At 33.5% G+C, this 27,123-nt stretch overlaps 1 protein-coding gene across 9 annotated transcripts in view; it reads left to right on the top strand.

Annotated features, from left to right (window-relative positions):
- The window catches only part of LOC123524173 (uncharacterized), a 51,466-nt gene that overhangs the window by 11,438 nt on the left and 12,905 nt on the right, over nt 1-27,123 (top strand). For 6 of the 9 annotated variants that reach the window (XR_006681232.2, XM_045302155.2, XM_045302157.2 and 3 more), the window contains 8 exons: nt 256-358; nt 625-733; nt 1,943-2,004; nt 2,302-2,348; nt 2,636-2,725; nt 3,471-3,614; nt 3,912-4,019; nt 19,119-19,268. Coding sequence is in view for 8 of the 9 variants with exons in the window: in XM_045302155.2 (XP_045158090.2) it covers nt 256-358; nt 625-733; nt 1,943-2,004; nt 2,302-2,348; nt 2,636-2,725; nt 3,471-3,614; nt 3,912-4,019; nt 19,119-19,268 (813 nt within the window). In the remaining variant the exon portion in view is untranslated. Of the gene's footprint in view, nt 1-255; nt 359-624; nt 734-1,942; nt 2,005-2,301; nt 2,349-2,635; nt 2,726-3,470; nt 3,615-3,911; nt 4,020-19,118; nt 19,274-27,123 lie in introns of all 9 variants that reach the window. The other 3 variants (XM_045302154.2, XM_053539141.1, XM_045302159.2) reach the window with 3 other exon arrangements.

Genomic DNA, 27,123 nt, shown 5'->3' with positions numbered 1-27,123 from the left:
ATTTCGAAAACACCTTTCTGAGAATCAGTAAAGATGGCATTATGTAAAATAACGGACATGTTTTTTTTTTTTTTTTCAAGAAAAACATCCTATGCTGTGTTGACTTTTTCAATATGGCCACTTTTTATTCTCTTACAACCATTGTTACTTGTAAGAATCTTTTAACTTCAGGACATGTGAAATAGTTTAAGTGACTTCTTTTATACGTCTACTGAGATTCGTTTCAATCATTTACACATTTCTTTTTTTAAACAGGGGAGCAGCGATATGTGATATTATCTAAAGGTTGCTTATATATCTACAAAAACAAGAATTCAAAGAAACCAATAGAATCGTTCTCTCTCAAACATTTTGAATAGTGAGTTAAAGACTTTTATCAATATTCAAACTGATTTTAATTGTTTGATATGTAGATTTCAAGGCAGTAGTTTTTGGACAGGTTTTCGTATTTTTACCAGGTCATAACTTTATTTTATTTCAAAATTATTGTAACGATTTTGACCCCAAATCATTTTTATTTTATAATTAAAACTCATATGTGTTGGTTCCTTTTGGACTTTTACACTGTTTGATCGCCAGTTTATATTTCATAAGAATAATGACGCGCATTTCTTCTTGTTTTAGTGTTCGGGAATCTGAACCTGAGAATGGAGAGAATATTTGCTTTTGTCTTCATTACAGAAAAGGGAAACCACCAAGATTATTTGCATGTGATACACATGAGACAAGAGAAGTATAGCTATTTTTGTGTACAAGAGTCACATTAAAATTCAAGAGAACATTTATCTGGCATTGTATAAGTACCCTTAGTAGATATCATCAAATACATAAAAGTGTTCCTTATAATTTCAGACAGAAGTCTGGACATGGCACATTTTATATTTTATATTCTTCCTGTCACGAAAACAAATTATGCACACATGTGTGTATCTCTTTTTCAAATGTGTTTTTTTTTTAAATGCATTTACCTTGTTGTTTAAGAACTACTAAGACCAAATCATTGGAGAAATTATCACAAGACCAGACCAGAGTTGATACAACGGTTCATGTATTTAGAAGCAGACAAAACTTACATCGTGACTATAATACAGTTTATATTATTATACAAAAAACGTCTGCCACAAATATATATCATTATGAAATTTAAACAAATTATTCTAGACGATAATTGTTTCACGAAAAATGCATGATTTTACTTATTTCAACAAACATAGCCCATTGCAAATAATATAAAAAAAAAATGTCAGTTTGAGTTAAAAGTTTAATAGCAGATTTAAATGGCCAAGTTCAAGAACGGTACTTAGTCATCTATTTTTTTATTTTTCCAACAATTTAATGGATATTTTGTTACATAAATTGATCGAAACGGTGAGAAAATAAAACTTCCCCGCCAGTGAAGTGTGATAATAAGAAAATTCAATAACTCGAGGACGTGGTAAATGGTTTCACTAAGAACACAGCCCTCTAAAACAGAAATCTTATGCGCAGTAGTGTACGTATGGATATGTACATTGTTATATATATAAAACAATAAACAACATTTCTCCAATTGCGTATTAATTATGCATCCAACTATTAATTATAAATATGCAGATCAAAGAATTGACAAAAACACACGTTTCACAATACGCTTCCATTTGTCCGTTTTCAGCAAAATTTAAAACTTCTATATGCAGTTAAAAATATAAGCAGTCGACGCATTTGTACAATTTTCTTAATATTTTCACATTTGCATTGGCTTGCTAATTACATGTATTAAGATGATGTAGAAAAGAATATTTTTTTAAAAAACTCGAATATTTAACTTCCCGATTAGTTGAGCAAGGAAGGTATATGACCTCCAAATTAAGTTATCGCGATTAGCGTAAGCAAGGCGACTGCTTTGCTCCTTGAACACAGTCATCCTGTAACATTGTGAAAACTGCTTTTTTGTCTGTTTTAGGAATGGATAAAAAAGTTACGTTTGGAAATGTCGCATGTACAGTCAACGTTTTATTTGTCAGCGTGCGTAATTTTATGTCTGCTTTTCTTAAGAACTAAAAGTAGTAATAATTTGTACTTTCTCACTTTCTTTTTAAACCGCCACAGGAGCTAAATAGCATGGTCAGTGTCAATGAAATATTAACGTTAGCGGCCGCTTCGCTTTATATGGTAAACACTGACCCTGAACCAGTTCAACAGAGATCAATAAAACTACTTATCTCATTTTCGATGACAACGAATATTTTAATTAATCAAATACATATCATTTCAACATCAAATTACTTGTCTTTTGGTCAGTTATTTTTGTTAATATTTTAGTGACAGTGAATACGGAAGTGCAGGGACAGTTCCCGCTTTTAGAGAGTGTAAGTGTTTATGATAACAGAATATATATATAGTCAACGAAATTTAAACTGCATGTACCGAACACGCAACTGAGAGAGAAATGTAGTCCATATGTGCACAGCTCAACATACGCTCAGAAAGCTCGGAGCAATAAACAGTGTTAGCAGTGTTAAAACTAGTCCTGCGAACAAGTCTGTAAAGACAATTTTTGCTGATAAATAATAATTGTATAGAACTAGAATAATGCGCGGTACAAATATCTTTGCATTGTTACATATTTCGTTATGAATTGATTATCTTGTTATAGCGGATATTTACGAAACTGCGGAACTAGATGAGGACGACCGAAAGTACGATAAGGTAGATGAAAGACGGTTTGATAAAGCATTTCAACCAGGTAAAACATATTATGGTACTGCATTATAAAACTATAAATGGACGTAACTTAGCATATAACCGATATGTATATTGTCAGTTAATGGCAGGCATACAAAGTAATTCTTAAAACGTTGGACTTCGAATGAATAGACAACAAAACAGTGGTCCTTAGTAGAATGGTCTCTTAATAGATTTGGTGCATTTTTAAGGACAAGAAATATGTTTCTATAAAACGCGCATCCAAGTTTGAAACTAAGATAAGTATTGTTGAATGATTGTGTTAAGATGTCAAGCACTTCTCGCAGGTTTGCTTGACAGAAATTTAAATATGTAAAAAGGTCATGGAATGTTACCAAGCAAAATAATAGCAGAATCGGTTTGATTGAGTCTGTTCATGAGAGGTAATGGAAAGCGCAACACATCTTACGCCTCCCCCCACCCCCAGTCTAGCACCGGCTTAAGCGAAATTCTGTTACATAGATATTAAATGGATTCCATGATCCCAAAAGAAAACCTCATTGTATACATTTTCAATTAGCCGACTGTGAGAAGTTTCGTACATGGTAGTTTAATAGATACTTTTGCGTGCAATTGAACTGCTAAGAAGGTCGGTTTATGTGGTCGCTGGTCACACAGTGAAAAAGTCGTTTAATAGGATGTATTTTTGTAGTAGACTTTTGCGAGTGATTTAAAGCGACCGCTTATTACTAACAGTTGCTTAATTCCGGTGGTCTTCATTCTATACAGGGATATTGATATTTCAGATAAAAAAGACACACAGGCACAGAGGAATATAAAACATAAATTATATTCAGAGGATAATGATTATGAACCTATAAACTGTCCTCGCGAACCCGATGCATGCAAAAGAGAAATAGACATTAAACCATCAATTCAAGGATCTTATGGTAAAATACAAATTGATATCAATATCGCTATTATTAACTTATCCGTGGAAATATTCATTTTATACTTTTTACGTAAAAGCTTGTGCAAAATATTATAAAGACGTTCAAATCATGTCTACTCTTAATAGATAGAACAACGCCTTGGTTGTTAGAGTGGTTTCTAGTTTTCTTATGCAGAAAATATTCTAAGAAAACGTTCGTTATGATTTGTATTGATGTCTAAAAATAGAGCACATGTTATTTTATATTTCTGACAAAATTATTTGTTTAATTATTTGTTTAATTATTTGATAAAAGAAGTACTAGGAGCAGTAGAGAAGAAAGGACAGATTATAACGAAACCAAAGATATACATGGAAGAGCTCATTTCAAAATTGAACAGTGATCACAGAGGCCTGTCAAGCGGTATGTGTGTTTTCTAATTTATTCACTCTAGATATCTACACATTTGTTATTTTAAAGAATTGGTAAAAAGCAATGTTAATTTTAGGTCATATACTTGTTTTGATATTTTAAGTGGTTAAACTTGTTGAAATATGTATTAGTTCCTATAATTCTCAGTGTGGTAACCACACTCTCACAGAAATAACTCATTAAAAAACGAGCGTTACCAAGAGCTGTCGGAGGACAGCAAAGCTCAACTATTCAAAATCCAAGGCACTGCAATGGCTACACTACTGACAACATAGACATATAAAGAACAAATGGCGTCAGTTTAGATTCATTAAACTTTTCCTTCTCATGATGCTTCATGAGATAAAAGCTTACAATTAACAAAATGCGAAGTCATGCGGGTATCACTTTGTCCAAAAGCAAATCACAAGTTAAGTAACCTGTGTATTGTATGTCATCACAGTGAACAAATGTTTTAAATTTCAATCCATTCCGACAAGTAGTTACAGAGATATTAGCTTTCATACACAACCAACATTGCTAAGTAAAAGCGGAGCGTAACTTTTTTAAAGATGCCAAATAAAATAATGGAATCTTCATGATGAATGAAAGAATATCCCAGGGAACATGGTATGAAGTTTAAATCCATTCCCACCAGTGGTTACTGAGTTACCAGCTTACATACAAAAACTTAACCAAAACAGCTAGGTCGGAAAAGGTGAAAAACATTATAAATTCTGAAATGTGGAACCTTTTCACTGTATGTTAAATCATGGCAGTAAAATATGTTAAGTTTCCACCTGCTCCAAATAGTAGTTACTGAGATAACAACTTACATCAAGCCTTAACCGAATCGAGACGCGGACGTCTAATAGTTAAACTGAGAAAGGGCACATATAATTTCCATTTTAGATTTCGGAAAGTAGTTAGAGCTTTTGCACTCACTTATTCGTTGGCTTCGGTGTCTGCTGGTATCTCAGTTATCACCTGTTTATTGATTGAAACTTTACACATTGTTCATTGTAAAGTTCTGACAATATGTGCGTAGGTTCCTAACTTTTTTGCATTTTAACAAGGTTATGCCCATTTGTCAACTGAGCAATTTTAAGCTGGCATTTCAATACTCATCTTTGGGAATGGATTGCTTCTTTCACATACTTGTTCATTTTGATGATCTAACGTGCAATGCGTAGGTTTCGTAACTCTTTTCTTGTGTTTACAATGTGATGCCCCATTTTCGATTTTTGTATTCAATCTTCCAAAGTTTATGGTTGAAAGGTTACTGAATAGTCGAGCGCTACTGCCGTTTTAGTATATACATTAAAATAGTCACAATATTTGATACTGAGAATATATGACAGCATGGTGACCACACCTGAACATTGCATCATTTTGCCATATTTCAGTTAAGTTCTTTATCTAGATTCCATACCAATGATGCATAAATATAGGTTTAAAAATCCTCGTAATTATTTTATTCATATTTCAGAATCTAACTATAGATAGATATTATTTAAGGTATAAACATTTGCACTAACGTTTCAATGTACTCCTGTAATATTTCGAATTTAATTGCACATCACACTCAGCCATTTCTTAGCCACATAGAAATATCCATTGCTTGTTTAAACTGATATACTGAATTCAGATGAGGCTCAAATGAAGCGAATATCGGAATTTATATATATAGTAGGGTTAACAAAATTGTATATGTATGGCAGAAGATGGATGTTTTTATCATGTAATGTCTAAACGTTAACACACCAACGCCGTTTCATTGTATTTTGAATTCAATTTGCCAGATAATAATCGAAAATTTAAACTTAACTTTTGGTAAATTTTATTGTTCATGAAATTATTTCGTTTGCCAGGTAATACTTATCGTACACAGTTCCAAATATTTGAGCGTCAAATGAATTGAAATCTATTTGAATCTATCTACCGGTTGTGTTTGAAATAGTCAAATAATGGACCTGCCTCTGTTTGGTACCTGTTTCCGCTAAAATAATTGATTTTAACAAAACAACGTCTCATAAAGTTATACTGTGTCTGTGAAGTCCCTATTTGGCAATAATAATAATTATCTTATACAACTGGGGAATGCTTTGGCAGTGTAAAACACCGTTTTCTTTTGGAGGGTTTTAAAATCAGCCATAATTATAAGTTAAGAACTTATATAATCAAATATCTTTGATGTTTTTTGATGTTTCAATCCTTAAGATAATAGCGAATACGGAAATGCATCTTTTGTAATATAATAGCCGCCGGTTTCTTTTTGCCACGCCGGTATTTGGCAAATTCAGTCCATATTTATACGCGCTTTACAAAAATGAAAATTGCCTTAAATTGTTACATTAACCCACCTATTTTAAAGTTAGTCTGTTTTGATATGATATCATTACTAGTTTTTTGTTAATCAGTACGAGAAAATTACATTTGCCATGGCAAAAGCGGTTTTGCCATGGCAAATCGGTTTTGCCAAATGTGTTGCCATGGCAAAATAATTTTGCCATGGCAAGAAAATTCATGATTTTGCCATGGCAAAATTGCCATGGCAAATTTTTTTCATTTTTCTTAAAAAGTGATTTTAACTATTTCCAAACGAATGTATTGGTAGAAATATGTTGTTTCATATCGTTTTTTTTTATTTTGCCATGGCAAAAACTGGCCATGGCAATTTTGCCATGGCAAGATTCTGCCATGGCAATTTTGCCATGACAAGGTTCTACCATGGCAATTTTGCCATGGCAACAAGTTTCTGCCATGGCAACTTTGCCATGGCAAGATTCTGCCATGGCAGAATTTTACCATGGTAAGTTTGCCATGGCAAGATTTTGCCATGGCAATTAATTTATTTTCTCAAATATTTTAAAGGAATTTTGATAATTTTAGTGATTATGAAATACAATACTGACAGGAACAGAGAAGATTTTAGATTTCTTGTGTTGGCACATTTAAATCAGCAAGCACAGAATCTTGCTACATAGGTTGTTTCACTATTACTGGGATAAATGCTGATTGATTTTCAGTGGCAAGAAGTAGTTTTTTACTTCCTTGCTTTAATGAATAAAAATTGATGAAATGTAATTGTAATATCATATAACGGTAATCATATGACATATATTTTTTCTGTTTAGAACAATACATATATTTCTCGAATTACATATATAAAAAGTAAGTTTCTTTCGTTTAATATGAAATACGATATTAATTATTATCACAGTATCTTAATCTTTTATGTTATATGTAACTCGAGGATTTTTTTAGGCTTGGATAATCTAAGCCGCGCAAGAAAAGAAAAGAAATCCGAATAGAAAGGTTTAGCGCTTTAAAGTTTTCTGTCAATCTTTATCTAAATTTAATTGCGAATATTGAGGTACTTAAGCTTTCTGGAAATGATTGTGAATACATCAATTTATAATAACGAAAAGAAAAAATTTGTATCAGATAGTTTTGTGCAACATATGCTATGTTACTAAATGAGCATTTTGCAATACCCATAGAAAGTCACCCACCGGCTTATAATGTCGTTCTTGTCGCCGTCAGTGACCCCGCATTATTATTACGTCACTGTCGTACATTTAATTCAGGGATACCTATCGATGGCAGATAGCTAGCATTTGTTCGGAAGTTTAACGTGTCAGGCAAGCGAATTTTAAGTGCATCGGTGCAATTTTAGTTGTATTTATATGAAATTATTATTAAATGACAGTACTTAAACACAGAGACTATTTTTGCGGAGAGATAGAGCTCTTAAATTGTTGTTTATGAATGGCAAGGGAAACCTCTAGTTTACAAATCGAGCTATGTCCTACACGTTCTGCTGGGAATCATTAGTATTTAAGTTGGTTTTTAGGCATGACCAAGTTATTATTATTATTATCATCATTATTATTATTATTATTATCATCATCATCATCATTATCATCATCATCATCATGATAAACACGTTCAACGGCGCTTCACTAAAGAAACGCAGCCACACATGGCGAGAAATTTGAGATATTATACTTTTGAGTTTAGCAAGTTATTAAAGATTTTTGTCTACATTTTTCAAGATATTCTCTAAATATTTGCATGTTCCATGTGATTTTCTTTAACAGTGCACCGTTATGACGTTACGCTTGGCGTAATGATTCTGACGTACGATCTGTTTGTGTTTTTGAATAATAATAAACAGTTTCAGTCTTCTTTGTTTGGTATGGAAATAAATCGGGGTGTGTTAGAATGTGCTATATAACGAATGTGAAGGTCATATAATGACCATATTTATTTTTACAAGTATCAGAACATGTGTATTTACGTCAATTTATAGAATAGAAATATGTATTTTCCACAAAACAGCGGTCCCACATCTATATGATTTTTCACTGAGGAACTGACGTATCCTGCATTTAACATACGGCCCAAAACATACGCTAACTTACTTTAGCACTATTTACTTTCGCACTAGCGTTAAGTGTCGCAAGTACAGTTAAACGTCGCAAGAATGAAATTAAATGTTGCATCCACCGTTAGCAAACGTTTTGCCGCAAAATCATCTGCCACTAGAAGTTGCACTTTTGACATTAAATGTTGCAAGAATTTGTACACAGATATATATCGTAATATGAACTTTTAATGTCGACAATGCTTACTGAAAACTAAGACATGTATTTATAATCAATTATGTAATAGGCTTGGATCTTCAATAGTAAAATAATGTGGTATTAGCTTTAAGCCCAATGGAAGTTATACATTCTATTACATGTATACTTTCTGAAGACAGCAGTCTTAACATGTATAATTATCTAAATTTTACTTCCTTGTACATATTGAAAGACGAGGACCTTGCTCACCTTGCCTTTATAGTTGGCTGTTTTGATAGAGGGTCACGCAAGAAAAAGGTGAAATTATTTTGAAATAGGGAGAGTGTTTGTGACAGGGAGATGTTAAAGTTTCCACTTAAATGATACGGGATGGTAATGCCGTGCATTTGAGGCATGTGGTAGGGATGGGGTAAAGGTGGGGAAAGGAATGAATGAATAATGATAATATTGTTATTATTAATAATGATACAGGAATCTAAAATATAGTAAAGAAGTAATTTTAAGGGAAACAGAAATTGATTTGTGGGGTGAGTGTAGATGACTAAGGGATCAATTTGGAAATGTAGAATGATAATGTGATACTAGGAGGTAATGCCAAGAAACTAAAGATATGCAAAATATCAAGGCACCCTGCTCGGTATTTGAAATAGTGCAATGAGGACAACACATGATCTTCAGCTGGATAGTCGCCTTATGACATTTACTAAAATTTCAACACAGAATTAGAACCCATGATCACTTGGCAGGAAATCATTCGTTTTCCACAGCTTCACTGGTACACAGGAATACTTCATGGACAGATTAAAGTCTCATTTGTGCAAAGGCACAGGCGTTTCAAGATCGGTGCAGTTTACACTTCTTGCATATCAATCAGTTTGCCATTGGTTGTCTATCAACATATTCGAGTGATCCCTCGGTGGCAAGGCCTTTCTATAACGCATATATCATACATTTTCAGTAGATATAAGGTGTAAAGTGATCGAGACGTGATTTCGTGCGTTCGAATTAACATGTCGAGTGCTGGCGTTAAAATGTCATGCTCTCATGATGGGATGTTGTGCGATTGAACTAAGATGTCTTGCGCTCAAAATATAATGTCATACCGTCGAGATAGATGTCGACACTCGTATATAAATATCATACAGCAGCGTGCGTGAAATTGAATTTGTCAACCCGAGGGCAGAATGTCAACCGAGGCGAATGCCGCGTGGTGACATTCTGTTTCGAGGTTGACAATATCAGTGTCACATACGCTGCCATATAGTATTTGTTTTATTATACCGAACAAACTTTTGTACAAGATGTTTTAAAATGTTTTTAATTAATTTAATTTAACAGTTTTATCTTTAGCGCGGTTATTGCCTGTGTACACACTAAATAGTGACGTCACTACTATAATTATGTGTACAAGGGAGGCAATCATTTAGCTAAACGATGAGGTTATATAGCAGTTATTCGTACAATAATGTGCTTCCGTGAAGTAGTCGAAAGAAGTTCCTGATAAATAGATCCTCGATTTTCCGTTTTTCGCACATTTGCGCGTAAATCAGGGGCCAAATGGGCATTCAGTTGTGAAATGAATTTTACATAAAATAGTACACTTTTCATGCAAGTATTGCATGATTTCGAGTTGTTTACTTGAAAGTAGAGTGCTTATTCTGCGGACCGCTTTCTGAAATGCGGCGAAATGAGGGTACCTGACTTCAGTTGACTTGCATTTCACTGCATACTACAGGTATTCAACATCCCTTTTTCTTTTCGTTTTCTCGAAGCAAATGTATGGGTATGTTGTGGAAAATAGGTCTACGTCAGAGTGAACATTTAAAACTGTAACAAAATTGTTCTGAAGTAGCTGAATTTTATATGTAACAAAGAGCAATTTCTTTTATTGGTATATAGCCTTGAAGCAGTTAATTGCCCTTATATGAGATTCTAAATATCAGTGCGGTCACATGACATAACGGTCACTTTCGCTTAGTCACGTGTTATAAAGGTTGAAAGTTTTCGATAGTCAAAATATCTCTTTCTCGGGTAATGGGATTTTATCATTGTAGACAAAAAATAGGTATAATAAAAGATGTTCACATCTCGAAATGAGACATAAGATGCCATCGAAGTAAAATGTCTCGCGCTCGAGGTAAAATGTCATGCTCTCGAGATAAGATGTCGTGCCCTTGAGTTCAGATATCATGCGCTGGAGATGTACAACGCATGAGATACGTTTTCCTTTAAACCGGAGAGTTATAATGGCCTAGATCGATCACTTATGTTTCACAACTGGAAGTCTTGCATCAACCTAAAATTTGGTATAGATGATTTTACACAAGTAATTGGTAACTATGCTAACGGGCGGATGTTTTGATTTTAACGGGCATGCGCTCTTTACGTGTGGCAAAAGAACTCTCAACCATAAGAAAACCTACATAAAATTATCATCATATTACGAATTGTTTTGTCATTATAAAGATAATTTCATTCAAGTAATTTATCATACAGTATACTTTGATTAAAGACATGTGTGTTAATTAAACATATCTTACTTGAAAAGTCTGCTTTATTCTTATTTTCGTCAGAAAAGAACAAGCATTTCCAGTTTTTTTCCACACATCATACAAATATAAAACTTGTTCCTTACGTTTAAAAGTTCATATTTTTTTCATAACATCTATTTTTACCACAACAGTAAATAGTTGTTATATACCGTAATATTTTTGATCTGCTGTGCCGTCATTTAACGTTTTAAGTCCCCAGAAAGTTTAAAATATCAATCTAGAGGTTCTAAACTACCCAAAACTGCGCAAAATCAAGAGATTACCGAAATTTAATTTTGGCCGAATCTTTTATAGGGGCAAGGGACAGTAAATCTGAAATTCAAGGCAATTATTGAATGTCTTGCATACACATAGCACTTCATTATGTGACATTTTCAGTCTGCCGATTCTGTTGCTTCTGTGATAAAAACGAGTAAAACGCAGATTTCAGGACACTAATTTTTTACACAAAAAAGGCCCAAAATGCACATCTTGCACGAACTGTACCGTATTATCTGCAAATGACTGACCTAAAACACATGCATACTTTTAAAGCATGTGGCCAGATAAAAATAATAGTGGGAAGAAAAGTGACTGATGACCGTTTACTTTTTCCGCAAATTTGAGCTGAAGCTGGATGGATGGATGACTGTTTCCAATTCGTCTGACTTCCGTTACCTCAGGTAAAGTTTTAGACTCGGCCGTCTACATGGAGCTAGGAAAATCGATACATGCACATATTTATTTTAAACAAAAATCACTCGTACGCAGGAATCCTTAGTTCTATACACATCATAAATAATCAGTTGAAATATACATGCATATGCCTGTAAAGTGCATATGTCTATTTTATTTAAAAAACGTACCCGGGCCAAATGCGAAACTGTCCCCTGCCACTTAAACGCAGCTTCTTGTTTGATTGAATGTAGGTACCTCTGGATAATATTTTAACATTCGACTCGCCGATTCATTAAGTTTACACTATATCGCGCGAGGATTTGTAAAGATACTTTAAATAGATAACACTTGGCTACTTTAAGTTAGCATTACTAAGATATTGAAAATACGTGTCTACTGTATACGGAAAACGTTGTATCGGTCTTTTCTATTTGAAAATTACACTGCTGACGTATTATGTTAATAAATAAAAATGGCTTTATTTCATAACATATAGTGTACCTTGCAAGTAGATAGTTACTTGACAATCAGCTTTGCTACACATTGTGAATTATAATATCTGTTTCTTTCCATATAGCCAAACTAGTCTGTTATATCCATTATAGATTATATCTGTTTCTTCTTAAATAAAAATACGATATAACCACTGTCTCGTATTTTGAAGACTCACACAATTATATATATATATGTGCAAGGGAAAATCGGATACATATTTTTCCTATTCGTCAATAAAAATCGCTGTATTCACAATTATGTCTTGAATGCTTAAGTACCTGATTGCAGATGAAGAATATAAAAAAAACTTTAAAGCGCTAAACATTTTTGTTGGGATATTTTGTTTCTATTTTTGCGCGGCGCTTAGATTATCCAAGCCTGCTAAAATTTTCGAGTCATATATAACATCAAAGACCAAGATACTATGATAATAACTAATATCGTATTTCATAAACGAAAGAAACTTACTTATTTGATGAATATATATGTTCCGTAATTTAAGTAATATTTGTATTGTTCTAAATAGAAAAACATATGGCACACGGTCACTGTTATGTAATATTACAAATACATTTCATACATTCTCATTCATAAAAACAAGGAAGTAAAAAACTACTTCTTGCCGCTGAAAATCATTCAGCATTTATCCCAGTAATGGTGAAACAATATATGTAGCAAGATTCTGTTCTTGCTGATTTAAATGTGCCAAGAAAGCTAAAATCTTCTCTGTTTCTGCCAGTATTGTATTTCATAATCACTAAATTTATCAAACTTCCTTTAAAATATTTGAAAAAAAAAATTAATTGCCATGGCAAAATCTTGCCATGGCAAACTTACCATGGTAAAATTTTGCCATGGCAGAATCTTGCCATGGCAAAGTTGCCATGGCAGAAACTTGCCATGGCAAAATTGCCATGGCAAAAACTGGCCATGGCAATTTTGCCATGGCAGAATCTTGCCATGGCAAAATTGCCATGGCCAGTTTTTGCCATGGCAAAATAAAAAAAACTGAGTTATCGATGTGAAACAACATATTTCTACCAATACATTCGTTTGGAAATAGTTAAAATCACTTTTAAAGAAAAATTTAAAAAAAATTGCCATGGCAATTTTGCCATGGCAAAATCATGAATTTTCTTGCCATGGCAAAATTATTTTGCCATGGCAACACATTTTGCCATGGCAAAAGACCGATTTGCCATGGCAAAACCGCTTTGGCCATGGCAAATGTAATTTTCTCGTACTGATTAACAAAAAACTAGTTATGATATCATATCAAAACATACTAACTTTAAAATAGGTGGGTTAATGTAACAATTTAAGGCAATTTTCATTTTTGTAAAGCGCGTATAAATATGGGCTGAATTTGCCAAATACCGGCGTGGCAAAAAGAAACCGGCGGCTATTATATATTAACAGCTTGGTTCACCCAATCAAGGACATAAACTTAAATATTCGTTTCATTTAAAGACATCAAAACAAATTCTTTCACAGGCCTTAGTGTCATAGAAACATTCGTTTTGGTTTTTATAAGAAGATAAGAAACAACTTTATATTAGATGACTGCTCATTTCAAACATTTACTTTGTTTTGATTTTATAGAAAACAGTCGTTGTGTGCAATTTATATTGAAATATTATGGGGGTATATTACTATATTAACTGACCACAGCACGAAACAAAACCAAAATACCATCACTCTCAAATCTAAATGCAGATCACTTATGGCCCACGATGAGATGAGTATTCTGTTTTGGATATTCTATACAGTATTTATTTAAAAGCAATAGCAACTCACTTCAGTTATTTTTTATTTTCATAATATTTTTTCTCAAAGCAGTAAATAATACTATAATTAAGATGTTAAGTAATACAGTTTCCAATTAAGCTGTAGAACTTTGTCTCGTCTTTCCTATCATAGGTTATATTAATCAATAGTTACATAGCAGTAGAACTTTGTCTCGTCTTTCCTATCATAGGTTATATTAATCCATAGTTACATAGCAGTAGAACTTGACCCGTCTTTCCTATCATAGGTTATATTAATCCATAGTTACATAGCAGTAGACCTTTGACTCGTATTTCCTATCATAGGTTATATTAATCCATAGTTACATAGCGGTAGAACTTTGTCTCGTCTTTCCTATCATAGGTTAAATTAATCCATAGTTACATAGCAGTAGAACTTTGACTCGTATTTCCTATCATAGGTTATATTAATCCATAGTTACATAGCAGTAGAACTTTGTCTCGTTTTTCCTATCATAGGTTATATTAATCAATAGTTACATAGCAGTAGAACTTTGACTCGTCTTTCTTATCATAGGTTACAGTCCCTGGCTCGCGGATTTTTCAAAGTCCGCGCTTCCCCGCGATTGGACCCTAGCGCGGACAATTTCCTGAGCCGCGGGGATGCGCGTTTTTTCATGCATCTCCGCAATACATTTAACAGCGTCCGCCGCGACCAAATGCAATAAAATCGATTGCGGTGTCCCGCGATGATGGTCGCGGCGCATCGCGATGAAGTGCCGGAGGTTCGCGGTGAATTGCGATGAATCGCCGCAATTTACAGGTAAATGCAGTGGCTTGTTGTTATGTATACAGTTAATTTAAAATTTCAACACTATGATGGGATAAGAAATGATGACATTAAACAAGGTTTTATATTTTTGAATCATTTATTTCGTCTTACTTTTCTATTTCAGGTGTTATTTCCATTAACTCATGAAATTTAATAAATGCAAGGATTATATTTTTAAAACATCAGGGTTATGAAATTTAATATCATTATGTCTTTGAACTTGTATTATACATGTATATATACATGTACTACTGTATAATTTGTTAATTCATTTAGACAAGATGAAAATAAATAGTATTTTGTATTTTGCAAGCATTTATTTCTTCTAACTACTCTATTTCAAGTATAATTTCCATTAAATTCTATAATTTCATAAATGCACAAAAGACTGTCATTGCTTTTAAAATTCCGGCGTTATGTAATTTCATTGAACTCGTATACTATAATTAGCTAATTCATTTTAACCAGATGAGTTTGGTTTTGAATAATACTGCAACAATATTTAATAAAACACTATTTATGTTGAAGTAATTGATGTTGATTTCATTCATCAACGTATTGTGGTCGATAATTGCCACAAGTTCAATGATGCCCATTTGTTTTTAATTCCGAGATATGAATTTAATTATAGCTGATTACTTATTTGAGTGTTTCATGTCATGTTCAAAATTTTCCACTGATGAGTTCGTTAACCAATAAAAATGTTACTAGTCAAGCATTAAGTACACGTGAAAATTAAAGACTTGAAAACAGTCATTGTTCAACATAGTTGTGATATTGTGTTTAACATAAAAGTTACAGAATTACGCTGGAATTAAAAAGTAACCTATAATGGCACTTCGTCAACGGACGAATTAAATTTCGCATTTTCTTGAAAATACTTGTGTGATGACAAGAAACAGATCAGAAATTAAAGGACTTATTAGAACTAACGATGAGGTAATTGAAGATTTCACTTCGTTATCTTATATCTTATTATTTTTCGGGAGTTTTGCATAATATGAGCCGCGCCTTGAGAAAACCAATAAAGTAGCTTTGCGATCAGCGTGAATCTTGACCAGGCTGCGCATCCGCGCGGTCTGATCAGGATATGTGTTGTTCGCTAACTGTTTCTCTTACTGCAGTAGGTTATGAAAGCGAACAGCTTGAATCCTGTCTAGACCGTGCGGTCACAAAGCCACTATGTTGATTTTCTCGTGGCGCGGCTCAATTATATATTGAATTTATTTTTTTTTTCCAGATATTATCAGATTACGAGTTTAAAAATCATATATTTACAGCTTTCTGTAATATTTTAGTGATCAAGTCTGCTAAATGTAAATAAGGCGTTGAGGGTGTTACATAGTGAAATTAAAAAAAAAAATGTCGAAAATGATTTTATAATGTATATAAACTATCTATATTTAAAACGGAATTGACTTTCCACCCGATAATGTTCATGAAACTTTTGCAATAATAATGACTGATTTAATAAAAACTAGAAATATATATCATGATAGATCTAACAGATAAATTTTACATGGATGCAAAATAAATATCCGTAGTTACATATTGGGTGGACGGATAGCTCAGTGGTTTGCACACCGGCCTTCCAATCCTGAGGTCGGGGATTAGATCCCCGGCAGCTACTCGGGAATTTTCAGAAACGCTTTTCAGTGTTTCCCACCCAACTAGAGGTGTACTGGTCAGGAACCCAAGCAATCCTTGCGTGTATCAGTGCTATACACTGGGCACGTTAAAGAACCAGGCTGTCTATTCGAAACGAGCTAGGATAAGTTAGCCGGACAAGCCTGTATCTGATTTCTGATCTCTCTGTCGTGGGGGCTTTGTCTCACTCTGTCTCTCTGGTTAGATCGTTCTGTGTCTGTACTAGTAGAGGATGAATTATGCGCCCTGTGTGGCTGCATTTGAACTATGTAAAGCGTCTTTGAACGCGAAATTGATCATGAAAAGGGCGCTATATAAATCTGGTATAATAATAAAAATAATAATAGCAGTAGAACTTTGTCTCGTCTTTCTTATCATAGGTTATATTAATCAATAGTAACATAGCAGTAGAAATTTGTCTCGTCTTTCCTATCATAGGTTATATTAATCCATAGTTACATAGCAGTAGAACTTTGACTCGTATTTCCTATCATAGGTTATATTAATCAATAGTTACATAGCATATTGTGTTCCATATTGTGATTTCGTCTTATTGTTACTTTTAATTTTCAGCACCATGCATTGTAATAGCGTGCGAAATAAACAAATTCTACAGTACAAATATTGCATTCACAAATCAAAACTAACAAATAAAGAGACATTGACGTTCACAAATGGACATTTCCTTACGGGTATATGTTCAAATAAGAGTCCAACATTTCATACCAATGATATGTGTACATTAACATTGACTTAAGAGGACGGTGATCAAATTGTATTCCTGTTCATTGATATAAGATTGCTTTTTTTTTATTTCTGTTGAATTAGTTTCATAATGAACAAGCTTAAACAACCCTTATACACCCTGAGATGAAATAAAAAAAGTCTCATAGTCAGACAAAAGAGTTAACCGCCAAAAACTATGTGTAAGGTTGGAAAGGAAATTTATCTCCAATCAGTAAATTATGTACATGCAAAATACTGTATGCTATGCAGATTGTATTACTCATTCGAGAAAGAAATCATCCTAAAACCTTCAATAAATAAATCTTTTAAAAATTCTTCACGTGTATAATTTTTGTTCACCAACTGATGGAGTTACAACATGTATAATATTATAAGTAAGCCTCACCCTGTAATAGTTGATTTATCGAAAAGTAGGGAATATTAACACATAAACCTACAATATATATATATATATATATATATAGAGAGAGAGAGAGAGAGAGAGAGAGAGAGAGAGAGAGAGAGAGATATATATATATATATAGAGAGAGAGAGAGAGAGAGAGAGAGAGATTATAGATATGTCGATTATACTGATTTTGCTTCATTTTTGTAATCGAAAACTAATTCAAAAATGAAGTTTTATTACCTTTGGGTATTGGTTAATCACCCCTTTGGATACGGTGCTTGCTTTTTAATTTTGTGTTTTGGCAGTTTATGTGATATGCAGGCTCCGTAACCTAAGATCCCCTCTCTTAATTCCATTTGTTTAGTTCTGCCCATTTGTTTCTCGTTTTGGACAAGCCATTATTTGAACTCGGGACCAAACGCCGCCGAACTGAACTCTATGTATCATTGAAGGTTCTGTGTATACCGCCGTATAAATACAATTTCGCATGTCTCTAAACTGCATTGATACTTGTAAGATGTATAAATGTGCAGTTCTGCTCAACCCGGGGCTAGAGGGTGTTGACGGTAGCTTTGCATTCCCACTACCGTCCACGAACATGCTCAGTCAAACCGAGCCTGCAACATTTTTCATTTATGTCGATGTGGTTTTCCACTTTTTCATGTTTTTGAAATAACACAAGTCCCTCTTTACTACATTCTTTGCATTGCTTTTAGACAAAAACATATGTCTTCTGTAATTGCTGATGTACTTTATATTAGATATGTAACGTGAATATGTCTTAATTAAATTACCTTAGCTCTTTGCTTTAGTGATGTCAGTGGGTTTTTACAAGATGATAGATTGTTCCTTTTTTTCAGGAGAACAATTTATCTGCATCAGAATATCATATTGCCATATCAAGGAAATCCAATAATAAACACTTTACTTAGAAAACACCATAACATTTTAAGAAGTAGAATCAAATACAAATGTACAGTAATATTATGTAGGCTTTTCTGAAGATCAGTATGAAGCTGTAGTTGCCTCATCTGTATAGTGTCATTGTGCGTATAATTTGTTTCCTACTTTCTGTACAATTCACTGTTTTAAGCTGAAATGGGATTACGCCAACTTGTTCTAGTTTGACTGTTTTTCATTCAATAGTATAGTATTATATGAGAATCATGAGAATCATGTATCTGAAATCATTACAAAAAGCACATCCTTGACATACAGGTAGAATTTATTACATAAAGCAAAAAGCCACACTTCAATTTTGGTGCATTCAACCGAGTCGAAATAATAAGCACAAGATTCTGCAACTTACATATACATATTCTAATAGCTGATATATTTCCGTTCCAACCATACTCGTATTTCGCTGTTACCTCCCCTGTACATGTAACCCTTAATTTTCGAATTCACCTGATGGGGTAGAAACAGATTTGCAAGTTTAAGATGCATTCTCATTCTAGTTGTTGGAAAAGATACACAGGCTAAGACACCTTTATTGAGAAGAGATTCATCAGGCTCTGTTGCATCCTCATTTGTATCTGTCCAAGGAGGAGATGAACAATCTGATAATGTGATATCTATATCCTCCCAGCCTATAGTACAAACGCAAGGTAATGTATATGACAGACAAATATAACGTAGATAAGGCAAATATCGAAGAACGTAACGATAAGTCTACAAAAGTAAGGAAAGGCAGTCGAGACAAAGATGAAAGCAGTCATACCAATATGAAGTCTTTCTCAGCATTTTAAACAAGAAATGATAGATTTTGCTTTTGTTAGTGAAGAAAACAACAAAAAACCGGCAATTTCACAGGAACAAGTTTTTTCTTATAATGTATTTAAAAAACCTCAAGACGCTATATAGCATGCTCACCTCTCTTTTAGCTGAGATGCCTTTGTTAAAAACGATTCATAACAGAAACAATAAAAATTATTATTAACAACTGAAATAACATTATTTTATCGTGATCATAAAGTGTCATTTATGTCTGTTCTTTTGATATTTTTGTTGGGTTTAATGTCGCATCGACACAATTATAGGTCATATGGCGACTTTCTAGCTTTGGTGGTGGAAGGAAGACCCCAGGTGCACCATCATGCATTATTTCAGTACGGGCGGACACCTAGACAGTATCGCCGAGCTCAATCACATCCTCACATGAAAAATTAAACGGTCTAAGTGAGGTCGAGCCCAGCTCGTTGATGGACAAGTGGTTCTAAGTCAGATACCCTAAGCACTTTGTCACGGAGGCCCCTTTATGTATGGTCTGTCACAATAACCACATTTTTTTCTCAGGAGAATGAAATGAACAAACTTGAAAGATAATTTGGAATGTCTAAAGTTTTCCAGTTATTGAATGACACTGCAAATGTGAAATAAAAACTGGGTTTATGTTTGATGAAAGTAAGTTTAAAACAAATAAACATGATTATTTAACAAATAGTACCGTTTCATGATGGATAATGAACAGTTTTAATATGAAACTATAAGTATCTACAACAATTCTAAATCATATCTCAGAGGGGTCTTTGGTAATAGATCATTAACTTTCTTGTATAGATAATACGTTCGTTGGCAAAGAGATTTTAATTCGACTTCGCAAAACAATGTATCAAAACAAAGTAATGTGTTCCTTACTTTCCCAACATCCGTCTTCCAAGTCAAGGCCATGAAAACCAAAATGTTCATATTTTCTGCCCAAGTATAATTGTGTTTCTTCAGATGAAGCTATATATAATTGATCCATACCGATTTCAAAAAAAAACTTTACGGAAAGGAAGAGCATTCCAGAACTCACAACGCTCGATTGGCTAAGATTGCTTGTATATATAGCGTCGTCCTGAGCAAACTAACATTTACAGAGGTCGTCCAAAGAAAGCATGTATTATCACAATGCTTGCAATTCACTACACTCGCCGATAGTTGACGACTTTTATTAGTAATACATTCCCTGAGGGAGTGTCTGGGTGCACGAGAGGTCCAGAGAAAATTTCTCTAGAAATGATTAGAGGAACATCTAAGATGTAAGAAAATTGTGGGTGATGGTGTCGCATCATGGTGCGGTCTGAGAAAATCCAAGATGGCCGCAAAAATTAAAAACTTCGCTCTTTATTCGATGTGTCTATCTAAAGTATATTTAATAACTAATTTTGGATTTTGTTCTTGATAATTAACGCAAGTTTCAATTCAAATATACCCTCTTTTTCATAATAATTTTAGCGATTTCAAATATGTGGAATTTTTAGTGAGAAGAAAATAGCTAAAAATGGCTGGTTGTTTTAAAATATTCTTTTCCGTGTGTTATAGATTTTAGTTTATAGGCAAAACATCCATAAATGTTTGTTATGCTATGGAAACAAATATAAGCTTATTAACATATTCTGGATAGGTATTTGTAACATGCACAGCTCTGAAAGTGGGTGGGGTAAAACAACCCAGGAAATCAACAAATTTGGAATTCACATAAATCGAATGATTTTCATTCAAATTTCATTTTTACTGTGCCAAAAATTAAATTTTTGCTATCTATAAAATACATATACTTATAATTGGCCCTTTAAACATCATAAATAGTAACATTTTGAGTGGGCGGGGTACATTTATGAAAATTTTGGTCATTTTCTTAAGATTATAATTTATATTTGACCAGTTTTCTTAATTTATTTTATCATGAGCGCTTTAAACTGGTTCCAGTTACAGTATTGATAAGAGGAATATGCAAGGTTAAATGAGTCGTGCCATGAGAAAACCAACATAGTGGCTTTCCGACTAACATGGATCCAGACCAGCCTGCGCATCCGCGCAATCTGGCCAGGATCCATGCTGTTTGCTTTTAAAGCCTATTGGAATTGGAGAAACTGTTAGCGAACAGCATGGATCCTGACCAGACTGCGCGGATGCGCAGGCTGGTCTGGATCCATGCTAGTCGCAAAGCCACTATGTTGGTTTTCCCATGGCACGGCTCAAATAAGATCGAAAAGTGACGCTGTTGCATCATTATACAGTAGAAAAATTACAAGATGACCGTCAAAACTGAGAAAACATCTAATAATTATCTGAATTTGTTATATAATGATATAATGAAATTTTGTACGTATATAATATTTGGTTTATGTTAGTGAAGTTTTAACATAAATCTATTAGATCTTAAATATAGATCTATAGATCTTTAATAGAGATCTGAAGGGGAGCGGTGGTCTAGTGGTTAAGATGTCGGTCGCTCAGCCCGTGGGTCATGGGTTCCAGCACCACTGGGGTCATGACCATGACTTCTCATATGACAACAGTACTGGTCATTCCAGGAAGTGGACTCGAGAGTGGTTCAGACAAACATAAAGCTTTCATAAATTAGTATAAGCTAATATTAATCTACACTAATATACTATAAGCATGATATAACTACAGTACAGTGTATGTTGTCAGGCAGACGTGTTTTTCTGGGCTGAGACTTTTACACAAATTTAAAGTGTTTAAAATGGAGTAAATATATTGAAATTTATATGGACATAAAAGTGGTGTTTCGGACTATAATTTGGTAGATATATCATAAACTTTCTTTACTTTACTTTTGATAAACATCGAAAAATGATATAACAATAGAGAAGTTACTGAATTAGTGTAGTGTACATTTATTCATTGACATCCAGTACAGCTAATCCGTCTTTTGTTGTCTTTGTTATTGGGGCCCTTTTGACAGTCACTGTGTAGATATGTATGTAGGAAAATACCTGTGAAATACCTGTGAAAATACTTGCAGCATAAAATCTACGGAAGCGTTTTTGGGCTACCACTGCTAGAAAATAATATTCTTTATATAGTGTTTTATAGTAGAGTGTATCTTTGGTTATCCTTGCAAATATGGGCATTGATTTAATTACGTACAGATGTCGGATTGGTCTTTTCTGTGGAGGACTTGGGAGACAATGTAAATGGTGTACTTCAAAAGTGAGATATAACTGGAACATTACAATGATTGATAACGTACTATTTTGTCCAGGGATATCAAGTGAATCCAGCAGATCTTTTAGCATTAATGAACCCTTATTCACGCCGACGGATACATGTCCACAATCAGTAATTTTTTATGTTCAGTATCATCAAAGGCTGTTATTGTTGGCCGTGGATGTTGAATTAAATCCGGGTCCATCAGAAGAAACACAACAAATACTCGATGCTATTCATGAATCTAGAAGTAGAATTGATCAAGATTGAAATGAAGTATTGTCTGCTAGATCTGCTATTGTCGAAGTAAAACAGCAAATGATGAACATTAAGCTGAAAGTTGAAGATATTGAATCGAAACAGTTACAAATGGATTCGCGGCTGTCACACATGGAATCGGGAATGGACGAATTAAGATATAAGAATGGTATTACGAGTATGGATATGCAGGAATTGGCATTTAGCTTTGTACAAAGGTGTGAAGAATTTGAGAAAATAAATAAACAGGTGCATTACATACAAAAGGAACACCGTAAGAACAATTTGAGAAAATTCGGCTTGTCTGAAATCGAAATGGAACCAGAAGATATGTTAACAATTAAAGTAAGTGACGAGGTCTTGAAAGTTGCTTATCCGAATAATGAGTATGGTGAAAGTTCTATTATTAGTGCCAAAAGAGTAGGTACATCACAAGAGGGTCAACCTAGAATGGTGTTATTAAAATTGAAAAGTTTTGACTGCAAACTTATATTGTTTAGTGTACGTGATAAGCTTCGTGACAGAGAAATTAAAATTGCAAATGATCTTATCAGCTGAGAGAGAGAGCAACTTAGAGATTTGAATAGACATGGGAAATGGGGATACTTTAAAAATGGCGTACTGAATATTTTACTAGAAAAGAATGATGCAGAGCTGTTATATTTCGATCTTCTCAGATCGTTCAGCACGACTTTTATGTCGTGTTATTGGTACTGTTTAGTTTCTCAATATGACCATTTCGGCCTGGGTGGTTCAAATACTCCCGCTTTCATAGCCTTGGGTATTGTATAATCACCCCTTGGATATGGTGCCTGCTTTTTAATTTTGTCTTTTGACAGTTCCCATGATACGCAGGCTCCATAACCTCAGATCCCCTTCCAAAATTCCAGTTTGTTTAGTTTTGCCCATTGTTTTCCATTGTTTTCTCGTTTAGGGCAAACCCATTATTTTATCTGGGGACCAAACGCCGCTCTTCATGGAATTACACGCCTCAACACGTGTATCATTGAAGGTTCCATGTTCACCGCCGTTTGAATACATCTGCGGATGTCTCTAAATTGCTTTTTGTACTTTTAGCATGTGCAATTGTTGAGTTCTGCTCACCCGGGGCTAGAGGGCGTGGACGGTAGCATGCATTTCCACTACCGTCCATGAACAGGCTCGATCAAACCGAGCCTGCAACATTTTTGTTTTTGTCGTGTTGACCGACTGGTGAAGTTTCCACTTTTTTCTATTTTACACGTTTTATTTGTAATGCAAAAGTATCCAAGAAAGGGGGTCGTAATATGGGTGGTGTACTTGTTCATATTCGTAAAACATTGCCTTATGGGGTTAAACGAATTAGGTATTTTTCTCCGTTTTGATAAAAGCTATTTTGGACTAGAAACTGATGTTATTTTTGCATATCTATATGTGCCACCAGAAAACTCGTCTTTTCTTGATGACACTGTTGAGTCTTTTAGATAATATGAAAATTGATAAACAAATTCCAGAAATACTGGAGTATCTTGAAATTCTTGACGATGATATAGAAATACCAAGAAAAAATTTCTGATAATGTTGTAAATAAGTTTGGACGAGATTTAATTTCGTTTTGTATATCCTATGCGCTATTTATAATAAATGGTAGATTAGGGGAGGATGCAAAAAGAGGCGACTTTACCTATGTTGGTCATCTTGGGTGCAGTGTAGTAGATTATTATATTTGTTCAAGGAATATTTTTGACAAAGTTCCAATTTTTCAATAGCATCTCGGTCTGAAAGTGATCTTTTACCTATTTGTTTATCTTTAAGAGTGAATGAATATGTATGCCCAGATTTTCAAGATGTGAATATAAGCCATGAATGTTCAAATGTAGATAGAAGAATAACTATCAACAGAAAATAGTGAGCATTTTAAAAATGGTCTTCGTGAAAATGCAATCAGCGGTATGTTTGACGCAATAGACTTGCAAATCGATGAAGATGCTGATATTGATGACATTGTTTTGAATTTTGTAAAAGCTATACTAAGTTGTAGTGTTCCTTTTAAAAGGAGAAAGGGTAAATCTTCGAATAGAATGTCCTTTAAAAATACTTGGTATGACAAAGATTGCAGTGAATTGAAACTCAAAATGAATAAGCTTCTAAGAAAATTCCTCACTAGTAGAAGCATTAATGACCTTAAGCTAGTAGAGGCGTAATAGAGTACCTCCTTTTTGAAAAGTATTCAATTCCTACCATAAACCCACATTTACTGAAATTCTCAGGGGGGGGGGGGGGGGGGGGCGTAGGTTTTAAGCCCTACTGGGACCAATTGTTTTTCCCCTTATTTTCAATTTTTTCTAGTAAGTTTTTACTTCTTTTAAGAATTATGATAGAGTTATTGTACAAAAATGGAAAAAGAAATTTGATAAGCAATTTCTTGCTTTTCAAAGTGAATTTATTACTTAAACAGAAGGGGTAGAGTTACACATCTGTAAAAATATTGAGTTACATTTGGTAAAAGTTCTCTATTTTGCTTTCACTCTTTAGTGGAAGAAATTTAGGTAGGTTTACATCTGTCCCAAGGTTATTTTTGAATAAAGTAAGCAAAATTCAAAACAGAAACATAGGATTCGACCTTATTTTTTCAACGTTGACATTAGAATTCTGTATCATTAAATCCGTTTACTTGAGGAACACTGTATAAAATGATATCCACATTTTTATTTTGTGTTTAATAATTGTTAACCAATAGTTTGATGATTCTTTTATTAAAATTGATGGTCAAATGAGTTCTCTGCAAACGTTTTATATAGCGGCCATCACTTTGAAATTTGTCTCTACTTGAGCTAGAGGAGATGCCATAAGTTAATACAAAATTGAAAAAAACGGCATGGTAAAAGTTGTTAAAAAATTGCAAAACAGTGCGAAACACGGTCATCTTTAAGAATATACCAAGCAAATGCCATTTTGTAAACATTGTTATTACACCTCTACTCTAATTTTTATACATGGGATGTAAAAAAAACAATATAAAGCATTATGTAAGGAAAAGAAAAAAATGTATAAAAATCAGTGTCTATATGAACTTGAAGCTTCTGTCAAAAATTCTAAATTGTTTTGGAATAAGCTCAGGAGTAATGTAGGTAGTGGGAGTCATACTCCGAATATTACATCTAGTCAGTGGTTTGAACATTTCAAACAAGTGTTTAGCTGTGACCCAGAAGAAAATGATGTAAATGCAGAGATATTTGTCGAAAATATAACTATAGATGAAGTGGAAGATATAACTGATGATGAAATTATTGAAGCAGTTAAATCTCTTAAAGAGAATTCCTATAGTTCTTTTCCTTTCATAGAATTTTTCAAATTCACATATATGATAGAAAAGTTTGTGCTGAAAACAATGAACAAATAAAAACAATGGGTCACCAGGCTTGTTTTTGTGAAAAATTGTTTTGAACACACCCACTGTTGCTGAAACTTCCAGCGATTTTTCAACATTTTCATAATTTTCTGCTTTTTTATAAATACCAACCAAAATATACATCAAGACAGTACAATAAGGTTGATTCTTTTTACAGATTTTATTATATACTTATTAGATATCATAGTCATATTTGTAATATTATATCCTTACAATAATGGGTAAAAATGAAAAATAAATCTTGTTTTCTATTCACTTTTGTGAACTTTTTTTCAATGAAAAATACCCATAGTGAAGAACATTTTTTCAAATTTTGAAAAAACTGTTTCATAGATTTTTTTCTTATTTTCCTTGTGTATAAATAATTGTATTGTGAGAATAGAAATGGCTAAAAATGTATGGGTTACCAGGCTAAATTTTATGTAAAGACCACACCTGTTTGGATGAAAAATAGCGCGAACCTGACCAAATTGATAACATGTATATCTGCTAGAAGTTAAAAAAAGTTTTTAAAAATTCTTAATTCTTTCTATAATTGAATACTAAATAATCTAAAAGGTGATATTGTCTTGTCTTACATTATATGAACAACACTGTCTTTGTACTAAAATGCGATGTGAAAACACAAACACAAAAATGGCAAGATACCTGACAGGCATGATTCCTGTCAATACAACATAAACCAGTATCAAGATTTGATTACTGATAAAACTTATCAAAAATGTTATTTCATTCAAGATTCCTCATATTTAAGGTTGTCTGTCACATGTTTCAATAAAAATGTTGACTTCATTTCAGTTTTCCATAGAAAGTGTCGGCTGCGCAGAAAGATACGCATAAAAATTATAGGAATTCACTTTAATCCAAATAAA

The sequence above is a fragment of the Mercenaria mercenaria genome, chromosome 3 (genome assembly GCF_021730395.1).
Source record: "Mercenaria mercenaria strain notata chromosome 3, MADL_Memer_1, whole genome shotgun sequence".
Classification (NCBI taxonomy): domain Eukaryota; kingdom Metazoa; phylum Mollusca; class Bivalvia; order Venerida; family Veneridae; genus Mercenaria; species Mercenaria mercenaria.
This window is presented reverse-complemented; position numbering and strand designations above follow the sequence as displayed.